Source organism: Excalfactoria chinensis, chromosome 3 (assembly GCF_039878825.1).
Source record: "Excalfactoria chinensis isolate bCotChi1 chromosome 3, bCotChi1.hap2, whole genome shotgun sequence".
Taxonomy (NCBI): domain Eukaryota; kingdom Metazoa; phylum Chordata; class Aves; order Galliformes; family Phasianidae; genus Excalfactoria; species Excalfactoria chinensis.
This window is the reverse complement of record NC_092827.1, coordinates 21340549-21368203: the sequence shown is the minus strand read 5'-3', so window position 1 is coordinate 21368203 and position 27655 is coordinate 21340549. Positions and strand designations below refer to the sequence as shown.

The 27655-nt window shown below is 41.2% G+C and overlaps 2 protein-coding genes across 3 annotated transcripts in view; one reads left to right on the top strand and one right to left on the bottom strand.

Annotated features, from left to right (window-relative positions):
- LOC140249535 (glutathione S-transferase 3) overlaps positions 1-27655 on the top strand; it is a 147067-nt gene that overhangs the window by 92018 nt on the left and 27394 nt on the right. The window lies entirely within an intron of this gene.
- FBXO9 (F-box protein 9) lies at positions 10262-27629 on the bottom strand. 2 transcript variants are annotated; one of them, XM_072331517.1, is made up of 13 exons: positions 27339-27629; positions 24193-24270; positions 23113-23271; positions 22448-22505; positions 20732-20831; positions 19463-19593; positions 17272-17386; positions 15907-16025; positions 15439-15529; positions 14388-14483; positions 13541-13634; positions 12790-12944; positions 10262-11665 (listed from the first exon to the last, which is right to left on the bottom strand). In XM_072331517.1, the coding sequence occupies exons 1-13, from the start codon at positions 27339-27341 to the stop codon at positions 11557-11559; spliced, it is 1308 nt and encodes a 435-aa protein (XP_072187618.1). In that variant the 5' UTR covers positions 27342-27629; the 3' UTR covers positions 10262-11556. The 2 variants fall into 2 exon arrangements, with proteins under 2 accessions (XP_072187618.1, XP_072187619.1); XM_072331518.1 differs by having other exon boundaries at positions 24193-24266; positions 27339-27580.

Below are 27655 nucleotides of genomic sequence, written 5' to 3'. Positions count from 1 at the left end.
AGACATAAGAAAGAGCTTTTATACCTGCAGAGCTCTCTCTGCTTTTTTTCTTTTCCCTCACTACTTTGTTAATCTAACAGTCATCATCTCTTCTTACAAACTATCCTAGTCGCTACCAGGCAGCTTGGCAGAATTTCACAGCACCAGCCCTATAACCCTTCCACCTGACCTAGTTTCACACATTTCACCCTGTGTTTCAATCACTTTCTGCAAGCCATATTTCAGCAGGAGATATCATTTACCTAATTTGTTTTAAAAAGTAGGGTGACAAAAATGAAATTCCTTGCCTGAATTTAGTGGCCAGCTTTGAGATTTTTTGGCAAAGACTTCTTTACCTACCTTCCTTCCTTCCTTCCTTCCTTCCTTCCTTCCTTCCTTCCTTCCTTCCTTCCTTCCTTCCTTCCTTCCTTCCTTCCTTCCTTCCTTCCTTCCTTCCTTCCTTCCTTCCTTCCTTCCTTCCTTCCTTCCTTCCTTCCTTCCTTCCTTCCTACCTTCCTTCCTACCTTCCTACCTTCCTACCTTCCTTCCTACCTTCCTACCTTCCTTCCTTCCTACCTACCTACCTACCTACCTACCTACCTACCATAATTCAATCTGATTTTCTCAATGTCTTTACTCTCTGGACCATGTCTCAGGGGCCACAATCCAACACCATGCAGAGGAAAGCCCCAGTACATGCCCCTACTGCCATCTCTGCAAGGAAGAGGTGAGGGATGCCAAAGCCAGAGCCATGTCTATGGCTGGTTCCCCCAGCTTCTGTGACTCCATGTGCTGCCAGCCCCTGGAGTCTGACACAGTGCTGGCAGTCCTGACCAGCCCTGCCTGTGAAGCAAGCCATGCCCAGGCAAAATGAACTTTTTATTGAGATGAGTCTGGGAGGACAGTATTACAAAACTATTGGCAATAAAAACTGCAGAGTACCTCAGACCATGGAATATCTGGTGTGTGTCAAAACAGGTTTGGTCTTCTCATGAGAACTTACAGTGGCCTTCCAGAACCTGTTAGGAGATCTACAGGAAGGTTGGGGAGGGACTTTATGTAAGGACATGTATCGACAGGATGAGGGGAAATGGCTTTATACTGGAAGAGAGTAGATTTAAACTAGATATTAGGAAGAAACTCTTCATTGTGGTGGTGGTGATACACTGGAATTGATTGCACAGATAGGTCATGAATTCCCCCTCCCTGGAAGCTTTCAAGGCCAGGCTGGATGGGGCTGTGAGCAACCTGGTCTATGGGAGGTGTCCCTGCTGAGAGCAGAGGGGGCTGGAACTAGACTATCTTAAAGGTCCCTTCCAACATGAACCATTCAATGATTTGGGTTTTTTTGTTTTTTTATTTTTATTTTTATTTTTTTTCCCGTTTGTTTTCAACTTTTTAGATTCCATCTTTTTTTTCTTTATCATTTGGGAATACATCGGTTATAGGAAAACTGCTCTCATTTGTGAAGGGTGGAGTTTAAAGACATTTACAAGACTGGAACAAATTATATTTATAGAATGTTTGTCAAACAACGGCTGTGTAGTAATTTTTTTATGTGGAAAAAAATCTAAATGTGGCTCCCAAGTGGACAGCCTTCTGTAGTACACAAGGGTCAGTTCAACAAACTCTGCCAATCTCATGTCAATCCCCAATTCTGTGTGTATTTTATGCTCCTTTGGATCAATATTTCAAAGAAGAAATGTCAAGGTTATGAACATCCTCCACCTCTAAGACAGCAGAAGAGAAACTGATGAGAGCCATCAGTATGGGTGCTCTGAGAGGTGAGATGCAGGAAGGGCAGACAGATCCCTTGGGGCTGTATGTCCCATAGCTGAAATTCCTCTGTGGCTGCCCAACCGGCCACACCAGCACTGACCCTGCCTGATGTATGTCTCGCCTTTCCCCCAAATTCCTTACACTGTGCGGCTCCTGCTCATGATCTCGTGCATCCAGGCTATGGGATCATGCCCACTTTGGGCAGACAGCTGGCCCCACTGGTGTATCCTGCTGATTTTCCAGGTTAAATGTGTTTTAGGCTCAGGGATAAAATGCCCTTTGAAAAGGAGGGAAATGAGACACAGGATGGCCATTTGATTTTCTTCAGGTTAAGTAAGCACAGAGAGGCCTTCCAGGCTTGCATGCAGTCAAGGTCAGTTTGACCTTTCCGTGTTGTTGCAGCTCCCTCCTTTTTGGTAGAATCACACATTGAATCAGTGTTGTGCCACATTTATCACCCTTTGGTTCAGAATATGAAGACACATGTCCCACGTGTGGCCTTCACAAGAAGAACTTTTAGCAATATATTTAGCATGCATGAAAAGAAATGTCTGTACCTCTTCGCTGTGACCCTCTCTTAAGCATTTGTAAGGTACTGTATTTGTACTCAGCATTGGTGCAGCCGCACCTTGAGTACTGTGTTCAGTTTTGGGCCCCTCACTGCAAGAAAGACATTGAGGCCCTGGAACGTGTTCAGAGGAGGGCTACGAAGCTGGTGAGGGGTCTGGAGCACAGGCCTTATGAGGAGCGGCTGAGGGAGCTGGGATTGTTCAGCCTGGAGAAGAGGAGGCTCAGGGGAGACCTTATAGCTCTCTATAACTTCCTGAAGGGAGGTTGCAGTGAGCTGGGGGTCGGCCTCTTCTCTCGTGTAGACAGTGATAGAACTAGAGGGAATGGTTTCAAGCTGCGACAGGGGAGGTTCAGGCTGGACATTAGGAAGTATTTCTTCTCAGAAAGGGTAGTCAGGCACTGGAATGCACTGCCCAGGGAGGTGGTAGAGTCACCGACCATGGGAGTGTTCAAGAAACATTTGGATGTTGCGTTGAGGAATATGGTTTAGCTGGGAAGTATTGGTAATGGTTGGACTAGATGATCTTCTAGGTCTTTTCCAACCTGAAAAATTCTGTGATTCTGTGAATGTGCCCAGCTGTGAGCAGTGGCAGAAATCAAGAGGTGAAAGACAGCACTAGGTACATTTTACTCTGCAATTTGAAGAAAATATCATGAACACAGACAGTTGTACCGGCTAATGTGAATATCACTACATTGCATGGATGGACTACACTCACCGCTTTCCCAAGGACCCAGCTCTGGAAGCCCTGCCTTCAATATTCTTTAGAAGTAAGCACCGGGACTGCTTCCAAGCAGATACTTTGATCTATGACAGCTCATCAGAGACATGGTAGAAAAGTTACTCGGAACGATACACACCACCAAGCAATGTCTCACAGAGATATATTATTGCTAGCCTTTTGGGTTTTTTGTTGCTTGTCTTTGGTTTTGGGTTGGTGCTGGGTTTTTTTGTTTGTTTGTTTGTGGGGTTTTTTAATCAGGCAGAATTTAAAGATGAAATATAGGCCTATAATCAGATAAAGATATAAAGCAGCAAGTGGACACCTCCAATTTTTAATGTTGCTATCTTGAGAATATCATTGTAAGAAAGGGAAATGCTTCTGTATCAATCACACTCACAAGGATCTGGGAGTGCCAAAGAGGAATTTGACCCACACATTTTCTTTCAGCCTTCTCTAACTTCCAAGTGAAAAAAGAAAAGTTGCAGTAAGAATGCAATCAGACATTTTCATGTTTAACCACTGATAGAAAACCTCCTCTTTCTGTTGGCAGACTGAGGCTATACTATGCGCAAGATAACGGGCTGCTTTCTGAAATACACTCCTAAAAGCTTTCTCTCTGATTTTCAACCGATCGTGGAATACATTTTGGGGGATACAATCCAAGTAATTTTATCAAAGATTTTCTTTCTTCTTGGCCTCTGTGAGGTGCACTGCCCTGTGCATCCGATACGCATGGAAATTTTGCTCTACTTCTCCCTGATGTTATCATTTGAGGCTTTTAAGATAGTTATAACCAAGGAGTTAGAATGGAACCACATAATCTTTTACTTTATCGCTAGCAAACTGTAGAAGTGGCTCCATGGTGGGTCTCAGCAGGGGGGCAGGAGAGGTGGAGGAGGATGAGAAGGAGGTGCAGTCTATTCGAGAGGAAGCAGCGAAGGAACTCTGATGATATCCGATTATAAATAGAAGCAATCAGCAATCAAAGCAGAGCATGAGTAGGATATTAATGTTGCACATCCAAATACCCTAAACAGTTTGAAGCTAGCTCTTGTGCAACGTCCTGATCGAACATGGTGCCTCCTTCTCCCAGAACTGCTGCAGTCCCCAGGCTCCAGGGGGTTTTGTCTTCCACAGAGTAAATTTTAACACTGCTCACCTTCAGATGCAAGGAAACATTGCCTTCAGCGCAGGATGACAAGTCTGAGTCCTGGTAGTATGCTCTCATGGGTCCTGGTGACCATCAAGTTGAACGTGAGACATCAATGCATCCACATGGTCAAAAAGGCAATATTCAAAGGCCATGTGGGCCCACTGTTCTAGGTGCCCCTTAAGTACAAGTTGGACCAGATAATCTCAAGAGACCCCTTCCAACTTCAGCCATTCTGTGATTTTAGGAACATTTACTATCCGATGTAATTCTTACGTCATGCAGCTGCCATCTCTTCATCGGGTGCTCAAGTTCCACGAGCTTCGGGATGACCTCCTGCATGGCAAGCAGTTCCTGAGGCACAGACAGAAAACAGGGCAAATCAGGAAGGCCTTTGACCAGTTTTTCACACTGTGTTCATTCCTTCTGTTCTGAGTTAGTAAATGAAAAGCCAAAACTGGCTGTGAGGGCTTGTCTCTGGTTAGAGCGTTCTTCATTTCTCAAAACCAGTCAAGCCAAGAACTGAACTGCAGCTCTTTGGCAACCATACCATCAGTGATGATGACTTAAGTCTTCTGTCATCAAGCACTGCACTATTTGCTCTTCTAAAGACAGTCATAAATAATACAAACCACAGTACAAGCAATGTCCTCTTTGCTTGATGGAACTGTCAGGCAAAGGCCAGAACCACAGGGCTAGTGAGCACTCATCTCCTTGGTACTTCCAAAGGAGATGGTGAATGCTTTGGCTACACACGGGTACTGACAGCAGTGAGGAACAGCTGCCATACACACAGCTGCAACTAAACAAACTTCTGTGGATACTGTAAATACTGACGTATTGAAAACATGTTTGCCAAACTAGAGATTTCCTTTGCACAAGTCACAGCAGTGACAGGAAAAGCATGATGTCAAGGAGAACACCAGCCCCTCAGCCATTGCCTTGAGCAGAACAGGGACTCTGGAGGCAGAGGCGTTCCCTTGAGGTCAAACAAAGTGTGTTCTGGTTTTATTTCCATTTTATAGCTCTTTCCTGTAAAACTAATGCTTTCCCAAAAAAGTTCCTCTCGGGTACCAAGGGACCACTTCAGTGTTTCTAATTGGTTCATCTCTCCGATGCCCTGTTCCAGTAAGAGAAGAAAACCTCATTCAGCAGCAATATGCTTCATGTTTTTCTAAATAGATATTTTTGAACACCATCTGTGGGCAATTGCATGAGAACTGGTCAAATTCATTTTGAAGTTGGTCAGCAAGATCAGGAGTTATTAATGGGAACTGTCAGACTAACAGGGAGATGGTCAGATATCAACCTGCATTCATAGGGCTGGGAATCCAAGCACATCATGTCTTACCAGTTCACTGAAGAGTGAATGCAGCACAATGGCTGTGATTATCCAGATAAACTATGTAACGCCGTCTTTTTTCCAACAAAGTAGTCTCACCACTCCCATGATGTCTATAGCCATTCCAACTCCTGTTCCATCTTAGGCCGAGCACTGGAGGATAACAAGAGAAAGGTGAGCTCACACACATCTTCCTGAAGGCCAAGATCATCTCTGTCTGCAAAGTGGGTGGCTTGGGCACAGCCACAACGATGGTCACCAGCCAGGTGTCCTCTGAACATATCTGTAACACCATACCATTTGGGTCTCACAAACACCTTTCTAAGTCCCTGGAAAGAAGAAAAACTTGATTTGGGGGCTTTGCACATACCCAGACAAATATTCATCTTATCATCAGATTGCTTTTTGCTGTAGCTTTTCAGGTTCTACAGACCTTGTTTTTTTATGTGAACTATTTAAGAAGACACGCTCCTTAGAGAGGGAGCAGGTTCCACATGAAACTGCTGGCAACTGCTACAAAAGCAGTCACCACCATCTTCCCCCTCACCCCCCCACCAGCTCTTTCCCCTTTAATGCCATTGGGAAGTACAGCTGACTTTAATATCTGTACATTTATTTTCCCCAGACTTTACTTTCCAGATCACCATCTGTCTAGACACTGTCAATTACTGATGTGTGTACTCAAGGTAAGTTTAAGGATACTCAATATTTTCTCCCCCTGTAATTAAATTTCCAGGCAGTACCAAACCAACCCACTATATTCGTATTTGTCATTCCAGGCAGACATCACATCATCCACAACAGATGAAAGACCTTTACACTGACTTTTATTGAAAATGAAGTGCAGAAATGTTGGGAAGTACCCTGAATTTCAGAGGCCTTCTGAAAGGTTTCATAGCAGCAGATGTCTTCGCCTTGGGTATCCCCCACCTAAAAAAATACTACATTGAGGCTAGAAGGATCCACTGGCAGGAGCTGTGAATTAATGCTACCTTACCTACTGCTGAGAAGCAATGGAAAAGCATTTGAGGAGCAATCAGACCAGTGATACCCATCCGTATACTAACTCGTACAAGGAACGATTTGGATTTGCTGGGAAAAGAACATTTATATTCAGCTTTAATACAGTTTTCACTAAGTATCTCCTGGTGCAGTCAGACCCTCCTGTACATTACTTACCAAGCACAGGTCTGCAGTCCCCAGAGGTGCAGAGGCAGCGCTGCAGGCACTGGTGCAGACAGCAGGTAGCCCAGGACTGAGCATTCAGCCTGCACATCACAGCACAGTACTAAAGAGATTAAGCTCTGTGTACAGTTTGATCTCCAACAGTGCTGCTCTAGAAGCTGCCATAGCCACTACCATAGGTCAGACAAGAAAATAACCTAAAACCCACCACAGGGAAACTGTACCTGATTGTTACTTTCATATGTGTTTATCAAATATGCAGAGATTTGTGCCTTTTCCTCTACAGGAATAGATGCTTCCTGCATAATGCTTCCTGCATTCCTCTGGCAGTGAGGCAGCCCACAGCATCATCTTTAAAAACATGAGGAAGGATTGGTGCCTTTTGCTTCTGAACACAGCAGGTGGTGCACTATGAAAGTCTGGGGGAGATCTGCACTGGGGGTAAACACACTCCTGCATGCAGTGCATGGGCTCAGCTCTCTCCTGTTCCGTTCATATAAAATCATTAAGTTTACTGAAGACCTCTAAGATCATTTAGTCCAACATTCTGGCCTGTGCATGACTGCTTTCCTTGTTAAAGCTGTTCTACAGCACATAGGTTTGTTACACACACTTCAGGGCAGTGTCCAACCCCTCTCCCAGAAGCTTGTCTGACTGAGCTAAGGAGTCAGGGTCCCCAGCTAGGAAACTGGGGCTCTGAACAGACACAGAGCATATGAGGGATGGAGACAACGATCACTGCTTTGGAAGTATATGCTCTTCTAGTGGCTGTGCTGAAATTGCTTTTCTCTACAGCATACCATTTTTCATCATATCAGGATGTTCCCATTTAGCACGCTGACTGCCTTGGATCTCATTTGGAAGCTGTTCTCCTCATGTCTGGGAAGCAAACTTGGGCCTTAAAATTCCACTCAGATTCAGACACTTAGAAGCCCGTTAAAGAGCAAGCTTTCCTGTTTCCTATTCCACTGTTTCATCATGGGCACCTGACTGGCAGGATCTTAAGGAGCTGAATGCCCAGTGGGCTAAACCTACAGCTTCGTGCATTTTGTGTTTTTCCTGGAACGTTCCCAACTTCTTAAGAAGCTATAAAGGAAAATAAATGTAAATATTATTAGGCACAAATGGAAACTCTCAACTCTGGGATGCCACCTAGTGGCAAAACAGCATCATTCTCCTGCACGTGTAGCAGTAAATGCACATTAGAAAGCTGCATCCCAAAGCTTATCTTGGTTACTAAGCTTCAAAATCAGACAGAATTTTAATTCATTCATTCATTCAAAGAACGCGTGAAGAAATGTCTACTCATCTTGGCTTTCCACACTGAAGAGTGATTTAATTTGATGGGATTTACAAGCTGTAATTCACTTAGTGCTACAACTTACCCAGCTACTCCTCACAGAACATTCTGATGCTAAGTTAGCAGATGTGCTACAGACGTAGTTAGAAGATGCCGGAATAGAGGCAGTTGTGAGGTAGGAAGGCTGTCAGTCCTGACTTATGTAGGAACATAATCTTAGTTGCATTGATGTATTTTGTCTAGCTGTACATGCAGGGTGTGTTTCACAAAACACACCACCATACTGTAATTTCAGTCTGTTTCTTACTGCCTTGAGCAATGGTCACACAGCTGTATCTGCACCCCGTCACGTGGGATACATCACCAGAGCTCAAATATGTTTCAGCTAAGAGAAAGTACCAATTCATGCATCTCCAAAGTTTCCATTCAGTAACTCTAGCTTCTCTTCCAAATCCAACACCATCAAGGCCTTGTGGTTTTAAACATGACTTTAAGGACTTGGGAGATAAACTCTGGGAAAAAAAAATAGATGTAAGGCAAAATGTTAACTGTTTCTTTCAAGGAAACCATTACACAAGTCACGTTACCAAGAAAGCTTCCTTCTCATCACTGCATAAAGGACAGAGCCTGACTGCAGACTAAATGATTATCAGATGGAAGCCTTAGTATTTATGATATGGAGAAATCAAAGAAATAGGTGCAACAGTGCATTTCTGCTATCCAAACTGTTCTGAAGATGTATTTAAGCCTTTATATTGTTTCCGTCCTTTAAAGGAAAACCTCAGATGCTTCTGAAATTCTGCCTGGGTTGGCTCAAGCCCACTGAGAGGTTCAGGAGCTGAGCATCTGGAAAGTGCCTACAGCTGGTCATTTGCTTTGAGCACTGAGTCACAGTCTCTAGTTCTCCTCTCCATTTACAGGTCAGTGTTAACACCTGTTGACCCTGTATGTAATCTCTGATCAGACAGAGTCAAATTAGCAAAACATTTGGTCATCTGAGCATCTTCTCTCTCATCTTATAAATGGAAGGAGGGCTATAAGCAAACACATTCCAACAACAAAGACAAAAAAACCTCCTGGGAAAAAGGACTGCATAAGAATATATACACACACCTGATTCTTTAAGTAATTATGAGTATAAATAGCTAAGGACAACTTGCCAGCAGTAAACCAGTTATACCAACCAGTGTCTTTCTGTATTAAATAAAAGGACAACAAAAGTCAGTTGTAAAAACACAGCACCACTATCAAAGCCTTCAACTATTAAAAACTCCTACATGAAATGAAGAAATAAGTTCTCACTGACCTCTTTGCTGAAACTAATACTATTTTAATAATGGACTGTGAACAGACAGTAATAGTGTCTGCTGACAGTAAACCATCTCAAGACGCAAAATAGCTCAACTTTGTCATATTGCTAAACACAAAAGCAGCAACGTATCAGTCATAGCAAGGTCTCAACAGGAGGCTCACGTAACTTTCTTGGAGAATAAGTATTTCATATAACCTTAATCATTGCCTGATGCTTTTGCTCAATCTCCTCCTCCTTATTCATAATAATCTCAATTTATAGCAGTTCACTAGACAGTTTTTCTGTTGTGCCTAGAGTGTATTTCAAAGATATGGCCAAGGTAGGAAAAGAAAAACAGAACAAGAAAAAAAAGCCCTACAAAACAAACCAACCAACCCAGCAGCTCAGAAGTCTTGGTATAAAGAGGGCTTTGAACTGACAGGATAGCTCAATTACACTGAATGCGGTTACTGATTAACAATCACTACCATCTTTGGTTCTTGGCAGAAAAGCTTTTGACATTTCTCAGCAGGAAGAACCTGACCTTTATCACCATCAACAAGAGTGGAACCAACTAACATCTCTTCCTGTTCACAAACTTGTCCTTATTTTACTTATCTTCAAAACACAAAGCTGACATTCCAAGCAACCATTTCCCATTCAACGAGGAGAATATAATACACTAAATTAATTGTTCTGTTGCATGAAGTAATAGTGCAACTGCAGCCTTATAGTCCAAGGGCATGGGCTAAACGAGGGTTGTAGGCAAAGTCTTACTAGACAAGCTAGAAAAAGCAAAAAGTTTTAGTTACAAGCACCCTTTATCCAGAACTCAGGTATCTGACAGCACCTCTGCAGGTCGTTCACATACAGCAACTCCTAACAAATCATTTACTGTATGAAAATAGACTTCTTGACAAAGTAAGAAATTGCAAGGGACTGTGTGTTCCAAATCATGTTTTATTGATTTATTTTTATTGTGTAACTCCTTGCAAAGATACACTTTATAAATTACGGAACAAGTAAAGTTCTTCCCACAGCTCTTTCACACTTTAGCCCTCGAGTCCAGGTTAGTACTTCAAAATGAGATGTTCAAAGGTAAATTATGCAAAATGGCTTAAAAAAACTACACTAAAAAAGCTTCAGTTCTTTCAGATTCCAAGACAAATATGATAATAAGCAGTATAACAGTGTCTGCACTACACCCCCAAGCAATATATGCAGGAGAAGCAGCATACAGTACCTGCACCAAATCTTAAGGTACACTTTACGATTAGCAGTACGCAGCACCTGAACATCTACAGCAGCCTCAAAACTTATTTTAGTACAACAAATGCTCAAAGGATTTACAGCATCTGTAGCGAGGTTAGATGAAGGATTATAACACATTAGAAACGCATTCAAGTGAGCTCTGCCTGCTTGTGCAATCAGACCTTGCCAACGCACAAGCAGCACACGCAAGCATTTTAGCATTGCTCTGTGACAAACCCCAAGCAGAGCCACATACCCTGCCAACTCACCCTACTACTCACTGCCCTCATCCCTCTCCTTTTTATGTCCATGTCATTGAGAAGGCAGGTTCCACCAACTCGTATCAAGATCAAATTACTTTTATAATCAACTGGCATCACTGCACTGGTGGGGATGTACCTCTGCGTTTAAATGTTATACTTCATGACTGCCTGCCTTTGATTGTTTTTTCTTAAGGTTGATGTTGATATAAAGCCAGATCTTGAAGGCAAACAAAATTAATTTAATTTAAAGAGAATGTTTATTTGAAATTATTTTAAGTCGCACAGTTTAACAAATAGAAGACAACTTCCTCCCATTCACGTTTCAAGCCTTCACCCAAGACCACAAACACTGTCCCCATGGACAATGAGAATTTCCTATGGCAATTCCTTTTGGACAGACCAATGTCCACGGAGATGAAGACTCACATTTTAAGCAGACTGATTTATAAAATCTGTTTAAAAAATAATAATAATAATAATAAAAACTATTTTTTTTAACCAAACTCTTGTCACAAAGTAAAGGTGTTTAACACTTAGAAGCTTTATCTCAGAACAAAACCCCAGCCAGTCATAACCAAAGGGAACAATAACGCCTTCAAAAAAAAACAAACAACAACCCCAGAAATTTAAAATGCTCCAAATATATACACATTTATAACTTAAGTGCTGGTTGGCTACGACCTTTTATTCATGCATGACTTCAGAGAGGAGAAGGTGTTTCTTAGAGCGGCTTTTCTGAGAACGCAGTGTAACTCTTCACTCGTGCAAAGAACAAAGGGGTGTACATTTTGTCAATGTCAAAAGTAGTAACTGCTGTCTCACCAGTCGATCTGCAAAGAGCACAGTAAAGGTTAAATCAGACCACAGATGCTGTTTAGATCCCTCAGTTATGCGGTCATGATCCACAGTAAAGCATGTGCAGCAAACTGCAGTTGCAATGTAAGCATCTTTCACACTACCTCATTCTGAAACCAAACTAATGGTGGCTAGACCATACCACACAGAACACTCATTTATGCAAAATTTAATCACAAGGAAATTACCTTCCTCTTCCTGCTTTCATTATTTGTTCTGAAACATGACATACTGCAGGATATTACTGAAGCCACTATATCTTAAAGTAAAACAACCCCTTTCATTTCAGTTAGAACCGTGAATACAAAATACAGACAAGCTTTTGCTCTCACTTTGTATGTCTACAACAGAAGAAGAAACAACCAAAAAACCACAAGTGTTTCTTAACATTAGTAAGAGGAAGTACATGTCCTCCTAACTGTGTTTCATACTCATCTTCACTCTAGTTTCAAAAGGGTACCAATACACTAACAGGTAAAGCAGAATTTGAATGAGACACCACATTGCTCATGTTCGGAGACTCTCATAATGGTATCTTCTAAAGCATTTCTACACAACCACAAAGGAAAAGATCTTAATAAACATTTGTTTTCTACACCTTTTTACTGGCATCATACTGAAGTCACTCAACCCTGACTCAAAACCTGTTATCTTTCCAACACTGCATAAATCCTTCAAACGACTAAAACACTGCAGTTCCCCCATTCAGTATACTTCCCATACCATTAGAAAAAAGTTACTAAACCTTGGGATTTCTTAAAGTTCATTACAGTTCATCAATTCAGGACCAGTCTTCACCGAGCATTTTGTTAAAGCCTCATTAGTCTCATGATAATATATGGTGCAGTGGTATAAGCTGCTGCTTGCGGCACCGGAGGGCCTGGGTTCGAATCCCCCCTGTGGCGCAGGGGTAGAAGTGCCGCTTCGCTACACAGGAGGCTCGAAACCTGGGAGTTGGACTCGATGATCTCTAAGGTCCCTTCCAACTCGCACGATACTATGATACTATGATTTCCTAGACTTAGCACTGGACAAATTCCGGTCACATGTATTTCTACAATTAAGTGTCCCTCTTTGGTCTTATTCTGCATTTACTTACTTGTAAGTTATGTGACAAGAATGATGTATCCAAACAAGTTTGTTGAACGTCTGGCGCCCACTGGAGCACAACTGAAGTCCTACATGAAAACTATGTTCTGTCTCTTGTACTGGAACACGACGGAAATACCTGTATTTGTGGTAGTCAACTGGTTTCTGTTTAAAGAAAAAGAGGGTTTTTTTGTGATGTAGAAAGAACGTGAAGTGCAACTATTTACCATCAGGACTAAGTATGATATCAGACTATTAAACTCTTAAAAGTAAGCACTGTTTTTCCTTGAAAATACATCAGCTTAAATGCTGATTATAGAAGAAGTTTTCACACAAAGGTACAGATGTAAAGTATGGTAACACTTTTAACTCATTTAGTTTTGTTTAAAGCTATGGAATATAAACACAGTCTGATTTCAGAAAGCAATGTCTTCCAGCCTTCCCTCCTGTTTGTTACAAGCTACCTAACAGAAACACCAACGGTAATTAAGCCTAAGGGGGAAGAACCACTGCTGAAATGTGAACCAAGCATTTATCTGTCTTAATAACGAGAATTACAGATTTGAAGGGAAAAAAGGCAGAATAAATTTCAGTGCTTAGTTGCGTCTTTGTTTTTAAAACATTTTTAACATGAAATTTATTTTTCAACCTTTTTGCATTTGTAATGTAGTTTTTCAGGTGCCTTAATATATTCAGATTAAGAAAAACCTTACTAAAAAGCCCTCTCAAATTATTTTTCTTTAATCTACTCAGCAACCTACCTCTTCTTTTTTCTTCATTATTACAGCAAATACTTTGGTTTGATTGTCCGTTTCCTGGGAAAGGCGATAATGACCAAGCAAGACTGCATCCACTCTGAAAGGTTAAGAGAAGGATAGTATCAAGGACAAAGTTGTTTGCTGTCCATTTGCCTTCAACTTATAACACAAATATCAAAGAATGACAGAAGGAAAGAAGAATGCAAATCACCATCAAGGAGCACGTTGTTATTTGCATTCAGTAACCACCAAGCTCAGTGATGTTATGAAACGATGAAAACATTTTGGAAAGATGCTTCTCAATTATCACACATAGAACAGTATAGATTGGTTAGTCAGTTCTATCTTGTGCACTGCTCATTATTTCCAGATTTCTGGTGAACAGCTCAGGCCTGTTCTGAAGTCCTAAACAACTACCCGTATTTTTTAGAAATTCATGCAAACATCAACATCAAAAAGAGCAATAATTGAGTCAATCCCACCAAAGTCTTTCCTCCGTACAGTCAAGGAAGTGCAGAAAAGCAAGTAACAACAAAATAGTATCTTTAAAAGAACATATGTTGTTAGATTGGCGATTTCAGTACTCTTCCATCTACTTCCTTTTTAAGTTTAAAATTGAATAGACTGAAAGGAAATCTAACTACAATACAAGGAGTTAAAAACGAAAGATATCTTGGCATGAAGATCAAAACCTTTTGCAGTTCTCAGTCACCCTCATATAACAAGAACATTGTCACAGTTTTATTCTCATTTTGCTAAGCACAAATACAGAATCAGAGACAAAAGCAAACAGAAATCGCCAGGTAAAAAGCAGTAGGAAAAGTGCAAATCAGTATTTTATTTCACTAACCTTGCATTTTTAGTCCGCAAGCGAGGAACAATAGACTGCGGATCTTCAGGCGTTGTAAGCATCATAACTTGACCATCTGGAAAGAATCTCAAATACCTGAAAAAATAAAATCATACAATATAAATCAAGATTTATTTTAAATCACAGAGTGTATTACAAAAGAATACAAAACTATATAGAAAACAGGATTTGGAGCTTATTTCTTCATACGATATAGTAGAAGAGATCAGAAAAATAACATAGCTTTGGAGGTTAAAAGATCAAAGTATGAAGAATTATGCAAAAAGACAAATTCTGTCACTTCTCAATAAAGCAAATAGGCTACCCTGAATGAAACCTGACCTCAGGTAAGTTTGTCCCACAGCATGCTTTAAGACAAATGAGATAAAATCTCAATTACAATGTTAGTACTGAATGGACAGTGCCATATAGTCTTTTTCAGGTTCCAGGATCTGATCAACTTTTACAACACTCAAATACCACCCTGAAGTTTGTGAGACACTGAAAACAGCCAAGATATCCAACAATTTCTAATAACAGTGTCCAGCCTCAGAAGGGACAAGAGAACAGCACAAAAGCCTGGTGAAAAGCAGCATGAAGGACAACAGAAAAACAGCCAGAGGAACAAACAGCAACGTATTTATAGCACATTGAGGAAGCCCAGCCTCTTGATTACTTACAATTGGTTAAAAATAAGTTAAAAAACAATTCTTGTAGAATTGCTTGTTTCCCCTTTCAGAAATTTATTTCAGAAATTTAAAGCAAAAAATCTTGGGAAAGAAATGTGTGGATGATTGAGAGCATTATTATTGTTTAATTCTTATTCAGAAGAAACAGTATAACTGAAGATGAAATACGTTTCTGTACTCATCTCTAATTATTGAAGTCAATACAATTTCTTAAGACCTAGTCTCAAAATATTTATACTAACTTTACAGAGCAATTTTTCACCAAGATTTACAGGCTGATTAATGTTTGTGGTATCAAGAGCTGGATTTCAAGAACTTAAGAGAGAGAAACATTTCACTCACTCATTGCACTACAGTTCTACCTGTAATATTCCACTTGGTGCCACGCTCTATAGAAACCATCAAGAGATTGTTCTCCTTGCCGTATGTATGTTGTCTTGCTGATATATACACCTATAGAAATGAAGGAAACAAGTATATGAATAAAAATGAAGTACATAAGATAAAACTGATAATCCAAAACTTCTGAGTTTCAGTTACTTAAATGCACAGAAGTATTTTGGTCCCCTATGCCCCCCTCTTGTCTTCATAGATAGTCTAGATTCAAAAGCCCAATTCAGAATCACAGAATGGCTGGGGTTGGCAGAGACCTCTGGAGGTCACCTGGTCCAAATCCCGTGTTCAAGTAGCAACACCTACAGCAGGTTGCCCAGGATCACATCCAGGCAGCCTCAATAAATTCAGAATAGGTCTAACAACGCCATAAACACAAAACCCATCTGATTGCCTCTGTCACAGTCACATGCAATGTTCCCAGAAGTAAACCTCACCATCAAATCGAACACGAGGCCTTTCCAGAAACATTTCCCTCCAGGAGGAATATGGAACAAGTTTATTGCAGCTCCTGCCCCATACTTTCAAACAGACCTGATGCCAGATTTCAGGATCTCTGGAAAAAATGAGGGAAAAAAGCAAACGTTGTAACGCAAAACTCTCCTTCAAACCTTATTTTTAAGTATCAGAGCAACAAACTCCATTATTTGTTTGAATGCAATTTAAAGAAACCTTCCTGATCTCCTGTTGCTCGTACTGTAGCATAACTTGGAATCACTAATTGCCCAAATCCCTGAGCACTTGAAAGCCATTTCCACCTTGCTGGAAAACCCAAGAACACAATGAGATTTTCAGCCAAGTACACAACAACACTTGAGCAGCCTGGCATTTCTCTCTGCAACAAGATGAGGATGGCAACACAAGAAGCACTGTTTGGAGATTCTGAAACTTTTTCAAATAAGGTAGAATACATAAAACGTTAAGCAACTTTTACAACAGTGAAGTACCTAGGTTCTTCTGAATATAAGGCCTTTTATTTATTTCCATAGAAACCGCAGCAGATACAAAGAGCACAAAAGCACTATTTGATAGAGGAAATTCTCAGCTACAAAACTTTTTAGTGATGTAGTCATCGCTATTAGGTAGGCATTTTTGGCAGCGACAAACAAGAGCCTGCACGCCACACTAGTAAATATCTTCATGGCCATCCAGAACGTGGCTTGTCTTTCGTGTCACTGCCACCAATACTGAAACTCACCACCCACCCCCTCACTGTACTCACATCCACTGTTTGATCTCCATGAATGTTTAGCAAGCACTGATGAATGTCAATGGGAACCATTCTTTCCTCATGGAGGAATTCAATGACACACCTTTGTTTCATAGGCACTTCCGTGTCAGACACCATTTTGTCAGACTGCCCCTCTGCCGCCATCTGTCACATGGCAACAAAATGGAACAGGATACCGGCAGGAAGGTTCACTCCCTACTGCCATACTACCAACATCTACCTCAACATCACAGGCCAGCACAACATCCAAAATAAGAGGCATTACATTCAGAGCAGCCCTCGTAAGATAGTGATTACTGGCACACACTGAAGTTGGTGAGCACTGTGAGGAACATAACATTGCACTTTGCTTGGGAAGACAAAGCATAGCATGGCCCTACACATTAGTGGCCTAAATGCAAAACCAAAAAAACCCAACAACCCAACGTTTCCAATACAGAAAATTTTGTTATGTGGATTATCTACTTGTACATACAGTCTACAAAGTCTTGTGCATAAAAAAAATATGAAGTTATTTTTATCCTTCCTAGAATTGAGAGAAGCTTCACTCTAGGTAACTTATTTACGATACCTGGCACAAATGTAAAATCCTCGACAAACAAGAGATAATTGCTCTAATGATCTCAGGTCCAAGTCACTCGAAACCACCCATCGAAAAATATACATCAATACCTCCAGAGGCAACGCTGCAAATAGAACAGAATTTCTTGTTAGATGCTGGTATGAAAATCAATAGTTTATCTATAATTCAGTAACTGATGTTTTGACGTGATGTTTGCCTGCAGTAGAAATAGTGTGACTAGAAGGAGCAGGGAGGTAATCATCCCCCTGTACTCAACACTGGAGTGCTGAGCACATACACACTGCATGAACGCAGCATCCATAAATCCATGTTTTCTTCAAACTGACATAACGTGTAACATTACAGTATATATGTACTTCTGTACGACAAGCTCAGATTAGGTTTAGTATTGGACAGAAAATCCTAAGAATAAACTATCCACTGTGAAATCTGTATTATACCACCCTATATTTTGTGGTACAGGTCCAGTGATCAAAAATGTTATTGCTGTGTTTAAAAACATAATACAAGATAATGACAGAATCATCGTCAGAGCTTCAAAAGAACATATAATGCTTTTCCTAGAATTAGAAGTTCAATAAGAATGCCCTCGGAAATGAAACAGAAATTCTCTCATAACTTGCTGCCTCCTTGAGTTTTCTCTATTTTGGTTGTATATAATCTCGTGTACTAATCTTCTATCATCAAGAATTACACTTCACTTACTTTCAACAAGTGCTGCTTTCTGATGCCTATGGCTTGACCTGTAATACCGCATCCACAAAAGACTCAATGACTTTACTCAGTATGACCACTTGAGATCAAAGAAAATAACAGCTGAAGCACCAAGGTACATTAAACAGTAACCAGCTGTAAATTCTGGGGTAGAGACTGCAGTTTGTTAAAATTATTCATGTTATGAATCTGAATTATTTGCATGTTTCACTACAGAGTACTCATAAATTCACAGTACTGCTTGTATTTGCAATCAGACCACTTATAAAAAAAAAAGTTGTGCAGATGTATACATTACTTCAATGAACAAAACAGTTTCTGGCAATTTATGAGCTCTTCAGTAGATAAAGAATAGGAGATACAAAGATTTAATGGTCTGTTGGCAGCTCTAACAGGTATACATTTTCCATTCACCAGTCAAAGCCTTTCGTTATCATAGAATCATAGAATTACTCAGGTTGGAAAAGACCTTGAAGATCATCAAGTCCAACCGCAGCCTAACCAGTAGCCTATCTCTTAAAAAACAACCACAAAACAATACTACAACAACAAACCTCTGCTAAATCATATCCCTGAGTACCACATCCAAACGGCTCTTAAACACATCCAGGGATGGCGATTCAACCACCTCCCTGGGGAGCCCATTCCAGTATGATTCTATCTATCTATCTATTCTATCTATCTATTATCTCTTCTCACCCATGTTTCCAAGCTCCTAGCGAACTGGGGACTGTTAAGACCCAGTTCTGGGCACACCCTGTAGGAAAATATTTCTAGTGATGAATCGTTAAGTCCTAAGCTTCACCCATGAAACAACATCAAAAAAACCCAACACACAATGGAAACTCAGTCCCCATTCAATGAACTTACAATTTGCTTCACCATTTCTGTTATATGGCAGAGCACTAATCTTGTCCATACTAAAGTTAATTGGTATTATAAGGTTATGAGTGCTAATAAAATGCAAAATATAACAGAACAAAGGGAACTGGTTGCTTTAAACACTCTGCTTCATGTTTTGATTTTCCTTTAAGTGCTGAAATCTGTGACTACTACACATAAACAAATCCCTTCAGAAATTGTCTCCTTACACTTTACAATTATAATAATAAGGTGCAAACTAAAACAAATGAACAAAGAAAATCCACGAACCAGCAAACAAATTCAGTATGTCAAAGTAGAAAAGCCTTACTGAATTAAGTTTGTTTCTGGAAGCTACGACTTAAACAATACTCTTTCTTAATCTTGAAAAACTGTATTCGAAGCACTACACACAAAACCTGTGGGATTAAGACAAATTTATCATGCATGGCTTCACATCTAACTACAAAGGTAAGTAAAGAGATACTGTGTTTGTTTACTTAAAAGCATCTTCCAAATGAATAGGTAACTGTTTTTCAAATAGTCAGGGAAACATCCCTAGAACTTCTTCCTCTGGACATTTACGGTCCATCTGAACTCATACCTGAGATATGGGTCTGGTTGACATCAAGCTCAGGCTGACAAAGTTTGACAGAAGATTCCTGAAGAGTTAACTGTTGCTGGAAATCTGACAGGAGATCAGCCATTTTGCCATCCTCTTCGTTATCCTCAACGCTAGAAAAGGGGAATGCCAACACTGTGATACTGAACAGAACATAACAAACGTCCTTACCTTGACATCAATTTTCTGTCTTCAATATCAGAGCAATCTCATTTTATCATACAATAAAACAGTTACAGCAATGCTTTCAAGTTCATTTAGATTTTACTGGAACCCATCCGAGTGTTCATGGTGCTGTTGGGTTGATAATTGGACTTCATAGAAGAGATCTTTTTCAACCTTAATAATTTTATGATAGTAACAGCTTCTTTTTTTCCCTTTGTTTAATTTCAATTCCACGCTCTCTTCAGATTTGAGAGTTCCCTGTTCACTCTTTTAAGCCAAGTAACTGAAGGATTGCTTGATCCCACAAAAAGACAAATCCTGTTCCTCAATTTGTCTAACATAAGCCAAAAGCAGGAAATAAGTTATTACCATTGATGGAATGTAACGTTCACTAATGCCTCCCACACTGTAAAGTACTGCAGACAACTAAGGATTATTTACTTACTCCTGCTTTATTCACTGAAGAGTGACACCTAGTGGTTTTTCCCAATAAGAAAATTTCTTTTGAGAAAACTAGTTTTTACCAACTTAGATTTAATTTAAATACTTGAGGAGTGAGCTAAAGAAGGACAGGATAGACAAATCATGCTTACTACTTATCAGTAAACTTGAAGGATTACAAAGATAACATTACTACATTCAAATATATACATATCTAAATGTAAGTTGTATATCATAGCATAATCCTTCAAAAGAAACAGGTTTGCCTGCACCAGGTAACCACAAACCATAAAATTCTCCTTAATTTCATTAAAAAAAACACCTTCCTTTCCCTGTCTTGGGACACAGACTTGCTCAAAGATCTTCCAGCCCCTTTTAAAATATCTACACTAAACAAGCTTAATAGAATGAGCTGAGAATATGAATCCCCACCAGAAACAACAAGATATAACAATGGGTTTTAAAACGTATAGGGAAAGAAATTATGTTTGGGCCTGCTGTAACTAAATCCATAAGATATCAATCTGAAACCCTCCTTTATTTTGAAGACTAAGACACAGAGTCCCAGTAGCTACGAGACATACTATGAGTTGTTTTTTCAGCTCTCAATACTTATGTACTCGGTTAGTAAATTTTCATACTTACCACCTCTTTCCAACTCCATCACCATCTGGGGACCGTGTATAGGCAATCTTAAACTCAATGTCAGGGACAAGCTGCATGGCTAGGCGATAAAACTTGATGGCTGAAAACAAAAAACTGTACTGTAGCATTTAAACAAGTCTGATGCCCACACCAGCTTATCAAAGCAAAGGTTTTATCAGAAATGACTTCAATCAAAAGCACTAAAAAAAAATGAAAACTCCTTTGTGTAAGTCTCAACTGACCGAATATCATTCAATACAGAAATCAAACACTGTCAAAATGAAAAGCTTCATATATTTTTTCAGAACAAAGATCTCACATGTTTCAGCTTTCACAAATTTACCTTAACTGCTAATAAATCAGTTATGGAGTATATAAAACTTCATAGCAAATGCTACCAAGTCTTGATTTCATTTGTTGTACAGGATTTTCCAAGAAGCCAGGAAGATTTTAGGCATTACTGTCTTAAATAACCAAGAGGAATGTGAAAAAAGCATACAAAAGAAGATGCAAGCATGTTGCATATCCATTAGGCTGCAGGCACTTCAGCTCTACATAACACCACAACAGTGAAACAGCCAAAAATACTGTTGCACGTTTAAAAAACTACAACAGATAGAAACCAAACATTGCTGTGGTACAATCGTGGAAATGAGAAGGCACAGGAACAAGCCACTCAGAACACTGAGAATAAGGAACCTGACTGGGGGAAAGCAGCCAGTTCAAAAAGATACACAGCAACAAAAGCTTATGGCATGCTAGAGGAAAAATGACAGGTGGGACATCATCCAGCGCATAGACAAAGTACGTCTGCCTTTAGCACTCCAAAGATGCTATAAATACTGAGTAGAGGAATAGGCAAAGGAAGAACACTGGTATTAAGATCACGTATGTATTTATGTCTTTCTATATTCCCATGTGATGATTCCCAACCTGTGGCAAGATGGCTATTCTTCCTTTCAACACCTAATTAACAATGAGTTTGGTTATACTGATAAATCTGATAAGCCTGAGTTTGGGGCTAATAAGTGTTCTTATTTCCTTGAGCACACATCAGCCAGTGCTGCTGACTGACAAGTAGAAGCCTTTGGCTGGTGAGGATGAGGAATACCAGCAGCCTCAGCTGAACATATCAGTCTCAACTTCAACATCTGATCTCACAGCCAGGCCCTGCAATGCACTTGAACACAGAAGAAGCTGCTTCACATGACTACCTCACAAATGTCAGCTATCAGCAGATTTCAGAAGCAGGCTTAAAATGTCACCGGGTTTTGGTGAACTGGGCCAGGTCAGCAAAGAGAAACACGGTCTAGAAACAGATGTCCCAACACACACTTAGATATCTGTGTCTAGCACAGGACCTTGTTACTAAAGTCTCATAAGGATGTGTGTAGGAACAGGTTTGTTTTTTGAGGTCACAAATGAAATTCAAATGAAAGTGCGTCACATTCAGTTCAATGCTGCTACATTTCAAAATACTCACACATTTTGTCTGAAAGCTAGAAATTCTTTCCTTGAACACCCTTCAGCTTCACCTCAACCTTAGATGTGTGATATAATGATTCCTTTCGTATCCTATGTATTCGCTTATCCAAGTAACTGAACTCTCAAATTACAATTAGCCTTCAGTTTAAGATCACTGTTACCACACAGTTTTGAACAGAAATTAATCTGCTATTCTGCAGTCAGGGCGTTCACTGTAAACTTCCGCGTTACCTTCATAAAGGGCCCCATTTTGTTCTTCTTCCACTGCTTTCAGGAAAAGTTCTTTTGCCTGCACAATTACACAGAACACTTCTTAAGTTCATTACAAATACAAATGAAACATCTTTTGACTTCAAATTATTTTCATCTTATGTACTATATTCCATAAAAGAGATGAATGACATACCTTCATCAATAAACAGTCAAGACATATTCAAGTGCAAACAAATTCCCAAGCAACAACCTCTCCATGTCATTTTTTTTAAAGGAAGAAAAAGATCCAAACAGGCTATAGAAGAGTTTAAAAAAGTACCATCAACCCATATCACAGATGCTGGAGGTGTGAGAAGCGTACAAAGTGAACAGAACTCTAATTCTAACAGGATCACAGTACTCCCATTATGACTCACTGTCTGCAAGGTTGTATTCAGTTCAGTAGTTTGACTCCCTTAAAACAGGGGTTTGACTTGCAACTAAGACAGTGTCTTGCAAAGCTTCGTAGCTTCACAAAAACAGATAACTATCCACTCCCAAATGGAATATGAGGTGGAAAGAAGCCAAAAGTAGACTATGATAAACCTCATCTTAGGAAATAAAGATGATTATTGAGACATAGTTGAAAAAATAAGGAGAAAATGCAACACGACGCTGGTCCAAAAAACATGTATTTCCTGTACCTTTTCCTCTTTTGCTATCTCCTGTTTCCCTCTGGTATCTACAGACTTTACTCCAGGTCCTCTTGATGATGTTCTGCATGGCAGAGGTTCCAACCCACTAGAACTCACACCTGGGGCAAGCTCAAACATCCACTGAGCTCTGAACATCTGCAGCTCTGCCTAAAAGAATCCATTACACTCTGATTTAGTATCACATATTCAGACAGTAGATATTCCAATCAAAGATGATATAACACAAACCCAAAAGAGTTATGCTTTGTTCTTACAAGTCCTAAAGTCAATTTAGACATGGGGAATTAGCCATCGTTTTGTAGACTTTCTATTTATTCAATACCATTCAATAACAAATGCCTTTCTCTGGACTATCCAGCTCAGAAGAAAAGCTCTTAAAATATAGAATTTAGCTAATTTTCACTCCTGTGGTGCTCAGGGATATGATTTAGCAGAGGGCTTTTAGAGTTAGGGTACTGGTTAGGCTGCGGTTGGACTTGATGATCTTCAAGGTCTTTTCCAACCTGGGTAATTCTACAATTCATAAGCATACTAAACTTCATGCAAATCAAGACGGTCATTTGGAATAAAGTACAATAAAGTACAACTGAGGCCCTGCTCCCATTTCCCTTTTTAAAATGAAGTGCTATGCTCTGTGAAACACCACAAGCCATTTATGCCACGTGTTTTTCTAGCATCTTTGAAGTTATGCTTTAAATGCTGCAACTGTCAAGGCTCCTGGAGAACAACTACATAGAAAGCAAGTAATGTAAGAAAACGTGCTTTCCTATCCGACTGCTTTTATCAACTTTCTACTCCAGAACAAAGTGACAAATTAAACCTGTCTGGTTTCTATCGTTCTTCAAAGAAATTATGAATTTGACACAAACTTTCATCTGTACAGACAACTTACAACTGACTCACACTCTTGGAACACAATGCAAAATTCAATTACTTCAGTTTCATGGGGGGCAGAGAGATTAAGCATGTCTGATCAACAAATACATGGTAACCAAATGAGCATTAGCAGTACGGTTTAAATCACAGCAGTGCTATGTTTATGATAAAACACCAGCATGCGAGACATACCTGAAGGTTTGCTTCACCAGATCTTTCATTGTCATCAGTTCTTACCAAATCAGAGTGACAATCTTCTTCAGCTTCTGCCTAGTAGAGAATGGCCCAGTGTGATTACAGAGTCTGCCAAGTCCCAGCAGAACCTTCATAATGCAGTCATTACAGATACTCAAAAGAAAAAACCACACCACCACACAACAACCAACACCCCCTTCCAACCCCCATAACCCACACACCCACTGATCAGTCTTAAATGATGATTAAACTTCATGTTCAATTAACTGGTGTTGTTTGCACTTCCCTGTTAACCCAATGAAATGTTCTGCACTTCAGCCACATCAACCCAATACAGACTAATTCTGTTAAGACACACATACATCAGCACACCGCCACAACACCCAGCTAAGAACACCCAGGGCTCAAAACACAGAATCAAAGCTTCAGTACTAAACAGCAGTAAGAAATTCATGTAAGAAACTAAAGATTAATCACCATCTTCTCATTGTAAAGGTAGCCAATAGTTTTGATTTCTTTAGAATTCAGGAAAGAATGAAAAGATTATTTCTTAGAGGAGAAAATAGCTACTTTATGAATATTATGGAACACTATGGGCAACCTCAAAAAATGACATATGAAAATACACACTATATACAATTTTCACACAGAGGGTGGTGACACAATGGAACATGTTGCCTGAGAAGGTTGTGGATGCCCCATCCCTGGAGGCATTCAAGGCCAGGCTGTATGTGGCTCTGGGCAGCCTGGTCTGGTGGTTGGTGACCATGCGCACAGCAGGGAGGTTGAAACTAAGTGATCTTCGAGGCCCTTTACAACCCAGGCCATTCTATGACGTACAGAAGCCACCTTAATGTAAAAGCAGTGAGGCAGCTAGCATGAGAGCGCGACAGCTGGTTTTGTTTACAATACTGCTACGAGATAAATTAAACAAGTAAGACTTTAAGTAAGACCTTCAACCTAACAAGGGCCTTGCTAAAATTAAACAAGCTCTGAGCATCAGTGACAAAGCCACCATCAAAAATAAACAAACCCTAACGCCAAGGAGTTTTCAGAGGAGAAAACAGGTAAACAGCAACGCTCCAAAGCACCAGAAGAGATACAACCCAGTCAGCAGTAGGTAACTTACAATCTGACTGCAGGCAGCTCATGCTGTAGCAGCTACAGCTGTCCTATTGCAACAGTACCGCAGCACGAAGGATTACATCTACGCTGGACAGAGACAGCTGGATAACATGTTAGCTCTGTAATCAACATCTGGTAAGGGCACTATTGCAGCACCATGGTGACACAAGGAAGGCCTACTTCTGCCTGCGCAGAGGGCAGATATAAGGCTTCTGGCATGCAGCTGAGTTATGCCCAGTCAGCTCTCACCTTGGGCAGAGCAGGGCTGGTTTTATCTGCAAAATGCAGGGACTGGTAGAGCTATTTCTAAACCAAATCAACACGCTATCTTCCTGCTCATAAAGGCGCACCCCACCAAAAGCTTTAACCTGTAAAGTTTGCAAATAAATTTTAAGCCAAGTTGTGGTAGGAATCGGGATTATTTAAGTTTTGAAGCCGGCTGAAGTCCAACTTGCACTCACAGACTTTGTTTTAGCAACCATTCAGGAGTCCTGCTTTCCTTCCTGTTGTTTCTACTCCAGCCGACCTACGTCTCCTCCACTGCAGTCAAAAACCTGTCAAAGTTCTGCACCAACTGCTTCCAATTATCACTAAACTCTCTTCAAAACTTCAGTGCGCTCTCAATCCAAATAAAACATACAACATGCTACAGAGTCCTAGAGCAAAGCCTAACAGCTCTGAGCATTACAAAGGTCTTCATAACCCAAATTTGACTTGCACCTTTACTTCCTCTGTGCTGAGGTTACATGCGAGCTGAAGTCTCATACAAAAGGTTTGTCTGTAGGCAGCTGTAGCAGCACAATAAACAATTTTTTCACATTTACCGGTAATTAGCCCTCATTTCTATTGCATGGTTAACTGGTTTCTACCAACAACCTCTCTGCTATTTACTTGACCTGCAAAACCCCTGTGGTTTTGCTAATACAAATGAATATAAACGCTCAGGTACTGCTAAAGCAAGCATCACCACACACAGGCAGCATTTGAGACTGTATGTAAGGCATGTAAAACTTGGCTCCTCCTGCCCCTCCTGACAAAACGTAAGCTACAGTTTTAGCTCCTGAAGTTCACAGAATACTGCTTAGTTAAAAATTCCATCCTGTTCATCTTCCTGCTACCAGCCTTCCTTCTGCAACTTGTCAGCTGTCACATCTAACAGTGAGCAACTCTATCCTGCTTAAAAGGTGAGCCATCCTCACCCTATGCTGATCAGCTCAAGTGATTTTTCCATGAGAAAAGCAGTAGCAAATCAAGCAACCAAAAGGTCAACGTGGAAGCCGCGACCGTCTGAGCTAGACAGCTACCTCCAAAAAGAAGTCAGCTGAGTCTGTTCGATTTCAATTTGTTTGCAAAGCTTTAGGAAACACTTGCAAAACACAAGACCAGGTTATTTACACAGGTCAGTATTAACTCTTGCAGTCAGTAATTGCACGCTGCTTTCCTCGGAGCTCCACACCCACTTCCTAAGGACTCAACGCTGCAGCTCAGTATTTCAGATCCTCGCTCCAGCAAAGTAAAGCCGCGATCAGAACCAGCTCAACGCTGGTTGCCGCGGCTGAGCCGGGCTGCACGGCAATTGTACGCGTCCATCCCACAGATGACACTGCAAAACAGGTCTGACGGCTAACCGGCTTGTAAGGGAACGAGGATGTAACTCAATTTTTTCTCTCTACGTGGCAGAATCAACGCCGTGTTCAGAAGTAAGTTTTAGACACAGCAGTGTGGAGTTTTAAGAGCTCCCGAATGATACCAGTGGGATCCGAGCGACCTCAAGGGCTGAGGCTGCGATCTCAGACACCTGAACTCACGCGGAGATCTGTCAGAAGGGCGGCACCGAATCCAGCTAAACCACCAACGCCACAAGGAGCCCAGGCGGCACCGCGGGGCAGGACGGGGAAAGCAGCGCAGCTCCAGGCGGCGCGGCCGGAGGCTCAGCCGGGCGGGCCCCGCGGCGGGCAGGGCAGCACCCAACGGCGGGCCGGGCCGCTCCCCCCGCCCGCAGGCCCCCGCCCGCTCACCATGCTGCCGGCGCTCGGCAGGCGCCGTCCCGTCCCGGGGCCCTTCGTCCCCCCTGCTCGGCCCGCGCGTCGTCCCCGCGGGGGAAATTAGCAGAGTTCTCGGTCGGAGAAGCGCACCACGCAGCGGGAGTAACTGCGGGCCCGGCGTACGGCAGCCATCTTCCCTGCGAGTGAGGGGCAGGCGGAGCGCGAGCAGCGGAGACGGGCGAACAGACAAACCCGCGGGGCAGAGCGCCGCCCGACGCGCGGGCCGCTACCAGCCGCCGGCCGCGGGGCCAGACCCCCCGCCCCGCCGTGCGCACCACGCCCCCCCGCTG

Bases quoted from the DNA above. Each gene is read 5' to 3' on its own strand.
- FBXO9 (XM_072331517.1), bottom strand. The intron at 16,026-17,271 runs GTATCGTAAATA...CATTTTTTCCAG, and splicing joins GGATTTTACATTTGTGCCAG to AGATCCTGAAATCTGGCATC. The intron at 11,666-12,789 runs GTAAGTAAATGC...TGCTCTTTGCAG, and splicing joins TCTTGTCACATAACTTACAA to ATCGACTGGTGAGACAGCAG.